This window comes from Solea senegalensis, unplaced genomic scaffold (genome assembly GCF_019176455.1).
Source record: "Solea senegalensis isolate Sse05_10M unplaced genomic scaffold, IFAPA_SoseM_1 scf7180000017644, whole genome shotgun sequence".
Classification (NCBI taxonomy): Eukaryota; Metazoa; Chordata; class Actinopteri; order Pleuronectiformes; family Soleidae; genus Solea; species Solea senegalensis.
Genome location: NW_025322474.1, coordinates 1 through 15533, shown reverse-complemented (window position 1 = coordinate 15533; position 15533 = coordinate 1). Strand labels below are relative to the sequence as shown.

The 15533-nt window shown below is 41.5% G+C and overlaps 1 protein-coding gene across 1 annotated transcript in view; it reads left to right on the top strand.

Moving 5' to 3' along the window:
* Positions 1 to 12260, top strand: part of phactr3b (phosphatase and actin regulator 3b) — a 73604-nt gene extending 61344 nt beyond the window's left edge. Inside the window, exons 9-13 of the mRNA XM_044018684.1 lie at positions 2105 to 2160; positions 9747 to 9808; positions 10059 to 10199; positions 11558 to 11634; positions 11851 to 12260. Of these exons, the coding sequence (XP_043874619.1) occupies positions 2105 to 2160; positions 9747 to 9808; positions 10059 to 10199; positions 11558 to 11634; positions 11851 to 11866 (352 nt within the window). The 3' untranslated portion in view covers positions 11867 to 12260. The remainder of the gene's footprint in view (positions 1 to 2104; positions 2161 to 9746; positions 9809 to 10058; positions 10200 to 11557; positions 11635 to 11850) is intronic.
* The last annotated feature ends 3273 nt before the right edge of the window (positions 12261 to 15533 follow it).

Sequence of the window (15533 nt, the reverse complement as noted above, 5' to 3'; positions counted from 1 at the left end):
TTGGAGTTAGCAGTGGTTTGCTTAGCAGGAGTTGACTGGTGTGGTTAGCAGCCAAGTCCTTCTGTGCTAAGCTCAACTTTTCTTCTGGTGCCTTGAGGTCTTGACGCACAGCAGAAACTTTTGACTCTTTCCCGTAGATGTCAGACTGAAGCCTAGTGAGATCTTCCTGACTTTGCACCAATGTCTTCTGCAGCTTCACAGTCTGGGTCTTTAAAGAGCTCAGCTGGGGTCTCAGTTTACTCTGCTCCTCTACCTTCTTGACATTGACTTCCTGTAACTCTGTCACTTGACCCTTCAGTTTCTCCTGCTCCACTTCAAAGGACTTTGTGGTACCCACTTGTGCCTGGATACTCTCCCAATCAGCCTCCCTGTTCCCGGGATATTGGGCAAGCTTATCGGTGTGATCTCAGGTTGTCAAGGGTGCGAAGTGCTGGTAACACATCTAGTACCCTGCCTGTCAACAGGCAGAGAAACAACAGTCGAGTGGGTGTGAACAGATGGGATGGTACTAGCACGGGTTACCGGTCGGATATGCCCATTTCCCCGTTTGTTTTGCATGCCCACTCATCCATCAGTTCCTCCTTTTAATTTCTAATGTTAAAAGGAGTCTCCATTTCTCTTTTCCATATGGCTGATAGTCTTTCCAGACATACACAGCTTCCCTGAGTTTGTGGAGTTCTTGATCCAGTCTTTTCCTTCTGGCCTCTTGCTGATTCCACTGTAGTGCATTTTTTCCTCTCGAGTACCTCAGCCTTATTGAAAGCTGAATTGAACTGCGCTACGAGGGTGCTGACAAGCTTGTTCAGAGAGGACTCAGAGGCCTTTTAATAGTCTTTATTAGCACTCGTTAGCAAAACACAAGACAAAGATCCTCTTACTGAGGGAAAACAAAAGCGAGGCTATGAAAAACTATAACAAATGGGGAACGCAGCACTCTTCAAAAGAAACGCTGTGGAACTATGAACGGGAAACAAAAAATCACTCCGAAGAGGAAACTAACTCAGACTATGATTATCACCTAAAACTGAAAGCAGAAAACTCTAAACACTTCAAAACGGAAACTAACTCAAAAGCACAATCCTTTTGATTGGCGATCTTTAACTAACCGAGAACGTGGTTGAAAACAAAACGCAATCTAAATGATTGGATCTAATCAATCTATCAAATAACAAATAAATCACAATCCTAGTGATTGGAGTTCCTAAAATGGCTGTGAAAATCTCTAAGGTATCAGCAGAAAGGCTATGACAAGAAAACTCACAAACAAAAGTGTCGCTCACTAAGAGGATGGAATGTATGCGAGAGAAATTCCAACACAGTCAGGCTAAAGAATAAGCCACTAAAGCCTCAGAAAACAACCACAACTAAGCACAAGTGTCGATACGCCTCATGACAAGACTTCAAAGAGGCAGAAATAACCGACTCCATTGCACATTACTGTAATACACTGTTTAGACCCTAGGGTTTGTATTTCTTTATGTTCTTTTTTATTTGTATTTTTATGTTGAGAAATAAACATTTCAAAACTGATTATTCACAGTATTTTGCTTAATAATGCAGGAATCAGGCTCATGATAACATTTATTATGTCGTAAATCGCAATATTTTCTCTAAATGTGCAGCACTAAATGGCAGTCACTTACTTAAGTTACATACTGAAGCTTTAAGTGAAGTATGGTGAAGGTAAAGTATGAGGCTTGATGACGCTCACGTCCTCATCAATAAAACTCCACAAACACGTGCACAAGATTCCTGCGCGTTCATGAGGGAATCTCACAGAGCGAGCTTCAGGTCCAGCTCCAGGTCCAGGTCCAGGTCCAGCTCTCAGAGTCTGACACTGGAACTATGACCAGTGCCTCTATCGCTAACTAGGAACCAACCAAATCCCGCTTTTCAAAGGAAAATTTTCTGCATTAGACTGGTTCAGACGTGTGCTGGTAAACGCACAGCCTGACTTTATTTTGGCCGATGTGGATCCTTAAATCAGTCCAGTTTTGGACTCACACATTCATCCACAGTTGTAGTGGAAGTGAAAGACGTAAAGACTTTTATAAAGAGAAAAGAAAGATATGTTCCAGAACGTAATCCTAGTGTTTTTCCGCAGGAGACTGAGCCAAAGGCCGGCGGTGGAGGAGCTGGAGAGTCGCAACATCTTAAAACGTAAGTTGACACACTGACCAATGTTTATTATTCACACCTCAGTGTTTGTTCTTACACACGTGAGTGATCCAAGAGTCTTCATTTATTGACAAAAACATTTGAATAGTAATTGTGTAAAGTGTTATAATATATCTGAAAGAGTTGAATTTAAAGCGACCATAGACCACAAACTCCACTTAACGTTGCTTGTGTGTGTGTGTGTATCTGCATCATTAGCTGGTACATGAAGTCCTAAAGTTTCATAACAAACACTTGAGCCACTGCTGAGTTTTCCTGAACTCTCCTCAGCGGATCTGAAAAGTGCTTGCTAGTGACGTAAGGAGCAGATCAGACCACTCCTCTGAACAGCAGCTCCTCCTCCTCCTGAGTCTTCCTGAGAGACACAGAGAACATGATGTACACAAAGTTCTGTTACACATTTCATAGATTTATCATTTCCTCATAAAAGCAAATGAAATGACTTTTCTCACAGTCCCACCAGGTCGCTATGACGATGTGTAAAAACAACAACATATGGGCAAAGAAACTACATCTAATAATAATAAGCTACAACAGAGTGTCTCACAGTTTGTCGTGCTACAGCCTTGGTAGAGGAGGAGGTTTTCAGTTGTCTCTTGGTAAAATAAGAGGTGTATTTGTAGGTGTGGTTTGAGATACTATTACTGACTTCCGGTTGGGCGATCGATGGAGTAGGACGTAACTTTCGGAGCTCCTGCGAAGCGTTCTAAAACTCTCCGGGCCCGGGCCGCCTTCACTGACATCCGTCGCCAACTCCGTGGAATACCAGGGATACGGTTTGGTCTGCTCTACCCGGCGCGCCTCCGGGTTACGCATGATGGCTCCACGAAGGAGTTTAAATCACCGGAGGACGCCGCTGCATTCGTTAAGACTCTGATCAAGTGAACTGTCATTTGTGAGTAATACGGACATTTAGTAATTTTGTGTTCTGTGACTGAGGTTGGAATTAATGTTGATTTGTGCCTCGCTTCATATTGTTAAGTTTGCAGGAGCCCGACTGGGTTAGCTCTATGTGGTCAATAGCCGCTAGTGTCTCTGTTAGGGATTTGACTTCTTGTGGAGTCAGCACTGGGTTCTTCATCGTTTGGGGATGGAGTCGTTGTAAGTGCCTAGGGGGTGGGTGGGGCGGTGTGTTTGTTTTTCTTCACTGTTTTTTATTTTTTATTTTTACTTTTTTTTTTTTTGCGTTTTGTTTTCTCTCAGGGGTGGTCCGTCATGTTCATCTTTATCTGATACCAAGCACTTAGTGTATGTCTAACGGTACTAATAATTCTGGAGTCACTTGTAATGGTTAAGCTGTGAGGCTTGTGAGCTGGAATATTAAAGGTATGGGGAGCCCCATTAAGCGGTCTCGGGTACTTGCCCATCTAAAACGACTTAATGCGGATATAGTGTTTCTACAAGAAACCCACATGCGTACTAAAGATCAAGTTAGGCTTAAATGTCCGTGGGTATCTGAGATATTTCATTCAAATTTCAATTCTAAGGCCAGGGGGGTTGCAATTTAAATCAGTAAGTCTATTCATTTTCACCTTCTAAATGCATATCTGATTCTAATGGCAGATACTTAATACTCTCAGGCAAATTATTTCAGGTTCAGGTATTATTGGTCAATATTTATGCTCCAAATTTCGATGACCCTCACTTTATGCATAAGCTATTTGAAAATCTTCCTCCTTTACACAATTCTCTCCTCATATTTGGTGGGGACATGAACTGTGTTATTGATCCAAAATTAGATCGTTCCTCTCCCAAATCTTTGAATCCATCTCTAATGTCGAAGGCGCTTTCTGATTTTATGTTTAAGAATGGCTGTGTTGATCCCTGGAGATTTAATAACCCCGATTCTAGGGAATATTCTTTTTTCTCACAGATGCACAAGTCTTTTTCTCGAATTGATTATTTCTTCATCGATGCCAAAATAATCTCTAAAGTCTCAGCAGTTAAGTATCACCCTATTGTGATCTCAGATCATGCCCTTCTTTCTTTGGATATCCAATTTTCCCCACAACCCCGGTACCGAACACCATGGAGGCTTAACACTTTGTTATTGTCTGATACCGGATTCAATAAGTTTATTGCAACCTCAATTGAGGATTTTATGGTCACCAACCGCAATGAGGCTGAACCTGTTTCTTATTCTCTATTGTGGGAATCACTGAAAGCATTCTTACGGGGCCAAATTATTTCTTATTCTGCACACTTAAATAAAGCTCGTGCTACCAAACTTAAGGGGCTCTTGAATAAAATTGGTGACATTGATAAACAACTTTCTATTAACCCCTCTCCTGTCTTACTTAAAGATCATGTTGAATTACAAACTGACTTTGATCTCACATCAACCAGTGAAGCAGAGCGCCTTTTATTACGCTCTCGTGCTACATATTATGAACATGGCGACAAAGCGAGCCGTCTCCTAGCCCACCAATTGTGTCGCCAAACCGCCTCTTGCATGATTCCTCAGATTAAAGACTCTTCAGGCTTGCTACATGAAGACCCTAATGCTATTAATTCTGTATTCTGTTCATTCTACTCTTCGTTATACGAGTCTGAATCTCCACCTGATGCCTCAGAAATGGGTGATTTCTTAGATAGTCTTAATTTTCCCAACGTAAGCCAAGACTATGCGGAAAAACTTGATGCACCATTAACCTTGGAGGAAATTAATTTTGCCATAAGTACTATGCAGAATAATAAGGCTCCTGGCCCAGATGGTTTTCCGGTAGAATTTTTTAAAAGATTTAAATCTAAATTGGCCCCACTGTTGCACTCTGTATATATGGAATCATTGGAAAATGGCTTTCTTCCTCTTACTTTAAAAAAGCTTCCATAAGTCTGCTTTTGAAAAAAGATAAAGATCCATATCTCTGCAGTTCTTACAGACCTATCTCTCTGATAAATGTTGATGCTAAGATCCTTGCTAAGGCGCTTGCTCGCCTTCTAGAAAATGTTCTCCCATACATAATTTCAGAGGAGCAAACTGGATTTATTAAGGGACGTCAGCTTTTTTACAATGTGCGCACTTTGCTAAACATCATCTATTCCAAAACTACTGCTTCAACCCCTGAAGTAGCTATTTCTATTGATGCTGAGATAGGGTTGAATGGGACTACCTGCTTGCTGTACTGCGTAAATTTGGGTTTGGCAATGGTTTTATCTCATGGATACGGCTTCTTTACACTTCCCCACAGGCCAGTATTTTCACCAATGGCATTCAGTCCAGATATTTTACTCTGTCTCGTGGCACTCGGCAAGGGTGTCCTTTATCTCCCTTACTTTTTGTTCTCGCTATAGAGCCTTTGTCATTACATTTCAGGTCTTCCTCTATTTTTACTGGGATATCCAGATTAGGAATGGATTTCAAATTATCCCTTTATGCTGATGATTTGCTGTTATATGTCTCTGACCCTGGCCGATCATTACCAGCAATTTTATCCTTTCTACATAAATTTGGGTCTTTTTCTGGCTATAAGGTTAATACTGCTAAAAGTGACTGTTATCCTGTTAATGCCTCAGCACTACAACTGGATCAAGCTGACGTCCCTTTCAGATTGAGCCCCTCTGGCTTTAGGTATTTAGGGATCAATGTAACTAGATCATTAACCACTCTTTCGTCTGCTAACTTCGGTCCATTAATGGCTAAAATTAAATCTGACCTGCAAAGATGGAAAAGTTTGCCTTTATCACTTGTGGGAAGAATTAATACAGTTAAAATGAATATCCTGCCCAAATTTCTGTTCTTTTTTCAATGTCTTCCTATTTTTTAAGACCATTGATCAGGATATTTCTAGGTTTTTATGGTGTGGGAAGGTCCCAAGAATACGCAAGTCCATTCTTCAGAGATGTAAGCTAGATGCTGGACTTTCCCTCCCTAATTTTCAATTGTATTATTGGGCTTCACATATACATAAAATCTCATTTTGGACAGGATCATCCCACCCCCCCTGGTGTAAGTTTGAGGTAAAGTCTTTCAACACACCCTCTTTATTGGCTTTTCTTACCTCTTCTGTTTCTAATACCCTCCCTGGCCTCCCAGATAACCCATTGGTGAATTCCACCCTTAAAATCTGGTACCAATTCAGAAAACATTTTCAGTTTGTGTCCACTTCCACCTCGGCTCCGTTACTAAGGAATCACTTATTTAAACCTGCTCTAGCTGATCCCACTTTTTCAATATGGTTTCATAAAGGCTTGGTCAATTTTGAAGCTCTCTATAAGAATGGAATTTTCCGTAGTTTCTCAGATTTAGCATTGGAGTTTGAACTCCCACCTTCTCATCTTTTCCAATATTTTCAAATTAGACACTGTGTCAAATCTCTGTTTCCAACTTTTCTGTTTCTACCCCCAGCTCAACCATGGGACAAGCTCTTTTGCTCTGATTCCATTCAGAAGGGTTTAATTTCTAGAATTTATACTAGCCTTCTATTTTACGACAGCTCGCCTATCATTAAAATCAAGGCTGCCTGGGAAACTGAGCTAGGGCTGATCTTTGGTGACAATTGGTGGGACGCAGCTCTAAAAAAGATCCACACAAGCTCATCCTGTGCCCGTCTCTCACTCATACAATTCAAGGTTGTGTACAGAGTTCATTTTTCCAAGGCCCGTCTGTCACGAATTTATCATACTGTCAATGACATTTGTGACAAATGTCATACCTCTCCCTGTAATCTGACTCACATGTTCTATTCTTGCCCATTAGTGTTATCTTTCTGGCAGAAGTTGTGCAACATCATTTCCAAAATAATTTTAATAACTGTAAAGGCTTCTCCCTATATTGCCATATTTGGATGTCCAGAGGATTACAGTAGATACAACTCTGTGCAATTAGATATTATTGCTTTCACTTCTCTATTGGCAAGGCGACATCTTCTTTTTTACTGGAAATCTACTACAGCTTCTTCCAGTACCCAATGGCTCCAGGACGTTATGTCTTTTCTGAAGCTTTAAAAAATTAAATATTCACTGAGATCTGATTCCGCTAAATTTTATTCTAAATGGCAGTCTCTCTTAGATTTTTTCAGGTCTCTTCCATCCTTATCTCTCGATTGACGGTCCCCCCTGTAGGTAGTTAGTTTGATTATGTGTTGTGTTAGTTTATTTATTTATTTCATTTTCTCCTTTTGTTTTTTATAAAAAATGTATGTTTTATAAAAATTTGTTTGGATTTTGTTCACCTTGAAAGAGGGAAAAAAAACAAGAAAGTAATATGGTTCTTTTACTACTCCTTTGTGATACACATTACATTACAAGTATTTATTTTTTTCTGTTTTCACAACTGTGGCTTACAGTGTTGTTTTTGTAAATGTGCCATATTTCTCAATAAAAATATTAAAAAAAAAAAAAAAAGAGATACTATTACTGGTTCAGAGAACCTCAGATTAATTAGAAGCTGGCTGGTTTCCTGCATTTCAGTGTTTTATGTCATATACATTCATTAGTTGAGTCGTGGAGACTGGATATCTCAGGCTGCTGAAAATAGTACCTGGTACCGCCCGAGAGATCCAGGTTCTATACTAGTGGAAACATGTAATGGAAACGCTACTTAAAGGTGAGGCGCACTGAGTAGAACCGGTGGAAATACACCATTAAAGTACTCAACTAATAAATTCTTCACCTAACAATAACAATATATAATGTTACTTACAGAGGCGGGCTACACGGTGGTGTAGTGGTTAGCACTCTCGCCTTGCAGCGAGAAGACCCGGGTTCGAGCCCCGGTTGGAACAAGGGCCTTTCTGCATGTAGTTTGCATGTTCTCCCCGTGTGTGCGTGGGTTCTCTCCGGGTACTCCGGCTTCTTCCCACAGTCCAAAAACATGCAATGTGGGGAATAGGTAAATTGGACACTCTAAATTGACCGTAGGAGTGAGTGTGAGAGGGAATGGTTGTTTGTCTCTAGTTGTGTGTGGCCCTGCGATGGACTGGCGAACTGTCCAGGGTATACCCCGCCTATCGCCCGATGTAGCTGAGATTGGCACAGCACCCCCCACGACCCTCTGGTGGAGGATAAAGCGGTGAGATGATGACTGACTGACTGACTTACAGAGGCCATAGTATGGTTCTGTCTCACTTCTATGTGAGATATGGAGGTGTACTTACAAACATAAAGTAGTTTTTATGGTTCAGGACGCCTGGAGCTTGGATAACGTTGTGGTTACACACGTACATGCAAATGAGCGTGTAGCGTAGCCTGTAGCCGACAATCGCTAATGCTAAACGACAGAACAAGCACACAAAGACAGTTTTACAGTTTGTAAATATTGTAATATACATATTGTTTTAGGTGAAGTTTGGTTCTGTGTCCTGATTTATATTGCCCCAAGTTTGTGTAACAATCCTCCGTGAAGTGGTTGCTGCATACATGGAGGTATTTGGGAAATGTAGCAGGAATATTCCCATCAAATATGAAAGATATCCACTGAGCTGTTCTTTGCTCATTGGCTGGAGCTTGTGGAGCGTCTGGTTTTGTTTATCACAAACACTCGCTGAACCTTTCTTCCACACCGGATGTGCCCGGACTCTAGTGCCCGGACTAGGTGGTGCTGCTGTTTACAGGAGTGGTGAAATTCACCAGTGACGTAATTAGTCAACAGTGCCTTGCCGCTTTGTAGCGCTCCGGAAAACAATCAAACCCTGCGCTCTCAGCAGTGGCTGCACTGATTGTTATGGACTTTTAGGGCTTCATAGATGAGGTCATGACGCAGATACACACACAAACACAGCGTTAATTGGCCTCTTTAATAAAAGCAACATCAAATATAAGCTTCAATAAGAGTGGGAGCCTTTTATGAACATTACAAATTCTCTGCTTCATTCTAACATTTACGCCAGAGGTCTGCGGCGATGTTGGCAACACACTCTACCCGTCTTGAAACAAGGACCAAGGAGTCTAACGTGCTCGCGAGTCAGAGGGCACACACACAGATTCTGTTATTAATGTAAACACAAATATTCTCCGTATGCCAGCTGTGAGGAATCTTTGTATAATTAACAGTATTCATTCTGTAAAAATGTTTTCATAACAAAAATAATAAAAGTAGTATTGTAACTGAAATATTCCGAATTGAATCAAATCGATCAAATCCAATTGAAACCTTGTGAATCAGAATCGAATGGATTCAGGAAATTGGTGGCGACATCCAGCCCTAAAATTCTGTTTTTACCAAGTCCGACTGTACAGATATCACTGATGTCAGTGTGTGTGTGTGTGTGAATCAAAGCTCTGTGCTGCTGTAACATGAAATATCTTTATCCATAATCACAGAAATCACTCAGTGTTAAAAACGCTGTGGTGGCTTCAAATAAACGTGTGTTGATTAGTGTAAAACAGCTGTCGATGACATGGTGACCAGTCTGCCTCATGTTAAGCTGCAGCTCTAGTTCAAAAGCTTTAATATTTTTGGGGGAATAAATAAGATTACGTTACATCTAGTGACCTTTCATCACTCCCTGTGGTGTTCTGATCCATCCAGCTAGTTTACGAGTCCACACAGTGAGCAGCTGTTCACCACTGTGGGAAACACAGTCCATTCCAGGGTCATGTTTTTATCTCTTTCCTTGTTTCAACAGAGAGAAATGACCAGACAGAGCAGGAGGAGAGGAGAGAAATCAAACAGCGTTTAAACAGAAAGGTACGCAGCTATTTCAGTTTAATCTCATATTAACCCTGTCCCTTTACATGACTCTGTCTGTCTGTCTGTGAACTGTCCGGGTCACCTCACAGGTCTCAGACTCAGCAGTTGACTTATTGAGGACACCAGTGTGTGCAGTGCCGACTGTGAAGTTGTTTGGATACAAAATACAAGATAAATGTGATGCACTCGTGCTTTAAATGCTGTCATGAGCTGAGGAGAGCCACTGACATCCATGTGTGTCCTCCAGCTGAACCAGCGGCCGACGGTGGACGAACTGCGGGACAGAAAGATCCTGATCCGCTTCAGTGACTACGTGGAAGTGGCCAAAGCTCAGGACTATGACAGGCGAGCTGACAAACCCTGGACCAGACTGTCAGCCGCTGATAAGGTAGATAAAACGACACCTCTGACAAAGCAGACACACTGGAATTATCATGATTAAAATAGTAGAAAACTTACATTTGGTCGGTCTCCTCCTCTTTATTCCATTTTATTTTGTAAATAGAGGCCAGTTAAAGGTTAAAGGTTAAAATAGGGCAGAAAGATTTGGGAGAAATATCTGATTGGAATTTATCTGACAGATATTACATGAATATTGAATTTCAATATTCTCTGTGTTAAAAAAACAACACAAAATTCAACCATCAAAACACAACAGTGTTTCCTCCATCAGGGAACGAAACAACCTATTTACTGAATGGCTTAAATTTGGCTTTTTAAAGGCTGAATGTAAAAATAAAAACAATAAATAATCATTTGTTGATATAAATTGATGTAATTACATAAATATATGGATAATCAGTAGCAAAGATTAATTAATTTTTTTATAGAAGAGCTGGCATTATTGATCCTTGCTTGTACAATGGAAATACAATTTTAAAATTATTTTATTTTTTATTTATTGAACAGAAGTATTGACATGTATGTTAAAAAAGGTTGATCAACACTTACCATCATCATTGTGGTAGAGCCATGAGGGGCCTGTGCTTCCCTTCAGCTCTCCTTCACTTTCTTCCTCTGCTCATCTCTGTCTAATGTTACTTGTCTTACGATTACATAAAACATGAACGTCACATCATTTACACTCACATCACATCTGATTACAAGTGTGAACAGTAAATGTAAAAGTAATTCGTCTTCATCTTCATCAGACGTCTCTCTCTTCAATAGTAAATACTGAGCAAGATATTTATCTGTAGTTTACCGTAGAATTCGTGAGTACCTGACCCGGCGCAGGACTCTGCTGTGAGGGTGGAGACATGCGGCGCTGGTGCAGCAAGGATTTAAGATGGGCGGCCCACCACTCCTTCATGAATGTAGAGGAAACGCTGCATTATAGACATAGCCACGCATGACAAAGTAATAATAATCATTTAGAAAAAGGATCTCAACCAAGCGTCTTAAATACAGTACCTCATGGATTTGATGATTGTGTAAAGGAAGTGCTGGAGTCTCATAAACATCCACAGAGGGAAGAGTCTCTTTCAGGAGAAAAACAAAAAGATTTATGAGTGGACGCTGTAACAGAAATGTAACAGTGAGGCTTCAAACGTCTCCTGGTTGGTACCAAAAAATGTTGTGTTCTGGGTTCTATATATAAAGCTTCGATAAATAGATATTAAATGTCATTACTAATCTAACCGTTGGTTTTCCAGATTCTCCTGTTTCTACTAAAACAACAGACACTGCTACCTTTCATCACCTCAGCTCACGCCTGATGTTGCTTGTTTGTCTGTTTTTCTGCAGGCGGCGATACGAAAGGAGCTGAACGAGTTTAAAAGTCATGAGATGGAAGTTCACTCTTTGAGCAAACATCTGACGAGGTCAGTACTTTCTTGTCTGTTGTTCACAGATCATGTCTCAGGAGGGTCGTGCTAAACCCTCACTTACACAATGGTGAGCTGAATTTGACCTGAAACCAGGTCCTGGAGATGAGAAAGTGACTTGCTGATGGCTGTGTCATCATGATGTGTAGCTTTCTTTAAGAGTGCAGCCTACTGTGATAATAATACAACACTGTTTTAACCCACGTTCACCAGGTTCCACCGGCCTTAGCAAGGTTTCTTCTGTGAAGAGTTGCTGAAACCTGGTTCTGTCAGTGAAGACCTGGACCCTGGCCCACAGTCAGTGGGTGTCCTGATATCAGGGTCCCAGTCACCCTTGGAGGCTATGTCTCTGGAAACTGAGCCACCAGTGGACATGTAGTGAGCTCCACTTCTGCTCAGAGGAATCATGACTCTCACTTCACCCTGTCACAGAAGAGCAGCGACGTCGTTCCTTTTTTTTGTTTTCTTTTGTTTTTTGAAAGATTTTTTTTTTGTGCATGTGACGGTCGACCAGTGCCACTCCGATGATGAATTCATTTCATATCAACAGTGTAAACGTTCTTCAAACAGAAATCACTTTGTATTTACTGTCTGCACAATACACGTGTTCAGTTTGTAACAAACTTTGTTTTGTCTTCAATCTCAGATGAAACGTGTAAAACGAGTTCTAGAGAAACTATGTAGCCTTCAGTTAGCATCAAATGTCAACAGATGTTTAGTTTGTCCATCGTAGGCCACTGTAAAAACATGGTGCCTCCGTAGCGCTCAGATGAACTCATTGTGGGCTAAAAAAACACCATCAAATCATCGTCCATTCATTAAAATCCAATTTCTTGACCTTAAATGTATACACTGGACCTTGATTATCATGGTACGCTGTAGCTAAAATGCACCATATTAATAGAATGTGATTTCACAAGGTCTCAGTTCGATTTGATTCAATTCTAATTTAATTAGGAATATTTCCCTTACAATAGCATTCTTAGTTGCTCATGAAAACATTTTTATAGAATTACTGTTCATTATAGAAAGATTTGTGTTAACATAAACAACAGAATCCAAAGCAGTGACATTAATGTAGTTTTTATTGAACTGATCACATGACAGGTAGAATACATCATAAATGTCATTACAGGTATTTATTTAACATGTAATTAACAAATGAACAGAGCGTGAGACAATAAGTTCACACGCCACACATGACATGTACTGGCCAACACAGCTGTAACCAATCAGCCCCTAATCAGGTGTCTTTTAAAAAACAGCACTCACTTTGAAGCGGCAGCTTCAGGAAGACGAAGGCTCAGGAAGATGAAGACTCAGGAGTCTAACAAGGAGGCTAACGAGGCTAAGTACCTGTCTGCAAGTGTTTTCTACCTTTCACATATGTGCACTTTTTCCATTCCTGTTCATGTTTCTTCTCATAGATACTACAAACCTCACAATCACTCACAGCATCACTGTAACCTGTCCTCACTTATCTATCCCACCCACTCCACACACATCCAACACCTTGTTGCAGGGGGCCTGTGGAACTGCCAGTCAGCTACCCGCAAGACTGAGTTCATCTCTGGCTTTGCTAGTGAGCAATGCCTGGACTTCCTTGCGCTCACTGAGACTTGGATAACACCCTCCAACACAGCCACCCCTGCGGCTCTTTCCTCCGCCCACTCCTTCTCCCACACACCCAGATCCACTGGAAGGTGGCGGGACAGGTCTGCTCATCAACCCCAACTGGACTTTCACTCTTTACCCACTGCCACACTTCTCTTCACAGTCGTTTGAATTTTATGCTGTAACTGTAACTCACCCAGTAAAACTCATCATTGTTGTCATCTACCGTCCACCAGGCCCATTGGGACACTTCTTGGAGGAACTAGATGTCCTCCTTTCAAACATCCCAGAAAATGGTCCACCACTTGTTCTTCTTGGTGACTTCAACATCCAGTCAGAGAAGTCACCAATCTACTTCTTCTACTGCAGGTCACTCGACCGAAACTGCACTTCTTGCTGTCACTGAGCAACTCCACACTGCCAGGGATGCCTCTCTCCTCTGTGCTCATCCTCTTGGATCTTTCTGCAGCGTTTGACACAGTTAACCACCAGATCCTTACTTCCTCCCTTCAAGAACAAGGTGTCTCAGGCTCTGCACTTACCCTACTCTCGTCCTATCTTCAAAACCAAACATAGAGTAACTTGGATAGGATCTGTGTCGGAACCCTGTCCTCTAGCTACTGGGGTCCCTCAGGGTTCTGTCTTGGGCCCTCTCCTCTTCTCTCAATACACCAACTCTCTTGGTTCGGTTATTCGCTCTCATGGTTTTTCCTATCACAGCTACGCCGATGACACCCAACTCATTCTCTCTTTTCCCAGCTCCGACACATCTAGCAGAACGGATCTCCGCTTGTCTGACCAACATCTCTCAGTGGATGTCTGACCATCACCTGAAGCTCAATCTCGACAAGACTGAGTTTCTTTTTCTCCCAGGTAAAGGGGTCTCCCACCACAGACCTAACCATAACACTCGACAACTCTGTGGTAACTCCTTCTCATACCACAAGGAACCTGGGTGTGACACTTGATGACCATCTCTCCCTCACTGCCAACATTGCTGCAACAGCTAGATCTTGCAGATACATGTTGCACAACATCAGAAGGATATGGACCCAGAAGGCAGCACAGGTTCTGGTCCAGGCTCTTGTCATCACACGCTTGGATTACTGCACCTCCCTCCTGGCTGGTCTCCCTGCGTGTGCCATACAACCTCTGCAACTCATCCAGAATGCGGCAGCTTGACTGGTCTTCAACTTACCAAAATTCTCCCACACTACACCGCTCCTTCGCTCCTTTCACTGGCTTCCTGGAGCTGCTTGCCTCCGCTTCAACTCTAGTGCTTGCATTCCATGCTACAAACGGATCCAGTCCAGCCTACATCCAGGACATGATCAAAACCTACACCCCAGCCTGCCCACTCCGCTCTGCATCGGCAAACCAGCTTGCTGCCCCCTCATTGAGAGGATGGCAGAGGCATTCGCAGAACTCGAGACTGTTCACTGTCCTAGCTCCCAAATGGTGGAACAAGCTCTCCATTGACAACCGGACAGTGGAAAGCCTCCACATCTTCAGCCGCCGACTAAAACACATTTCTTCCGACTCTACCTCGACTAAGACGACGACGAGTAAAACAAAAAAAAAACTTGCTTATACATCGCACTTATGATTAGCACTTCATAGTTTGATCTACTTGAAGCTCTTACTTACTTCTAGCTCTTATTTGTACCCAAATGTTTAAATGCACTTACTGTAAGTCGCTTTGGATGAAAGCGTCTGCTAAATGACATGTAATGTAATGTAATGTAATGATTTTAATCTCTTAATGTCCTGATGTTCCAGTTTGAAAAGTTTCAGTTAACCATGAAAATGAGCTTCTGCTTCTCATTTGATTTCAAACCAGTGTTGGAAATATTTCTTTAAAAAAGGAATTAGTTACAGTTACTTCTCCCAAAAAAACAACTGAATTAGTTACTGAGTTACAAATTATAAAAGTAACTAGTTACCAGGGAAAGTAACTATTGCATTACTTTCAAGTGCAATTATTTATGATAAATCTGGATATTAGCATAAAACTGACACTGAATACAGAAACAGTGAACAAAAATCTAAATGGTTTTAATGTTCAACAGACCTGGCTACATTTTGTCAAAAATACTATACTTCCAGTTTAACATTTACCGAGCTCGCCATTCAACATGTTGTTGATCGTTTACTCACTTGTGTCATTGTGTGTGCGACTGCGCTTGCTTTCGTTCATGTGTCAACAACACTCGCCCAACTCTACCTGTGATTGGCGTACGATGAAATGTTACCATCATCACTCTGTCTCCTCATGAGGAAGA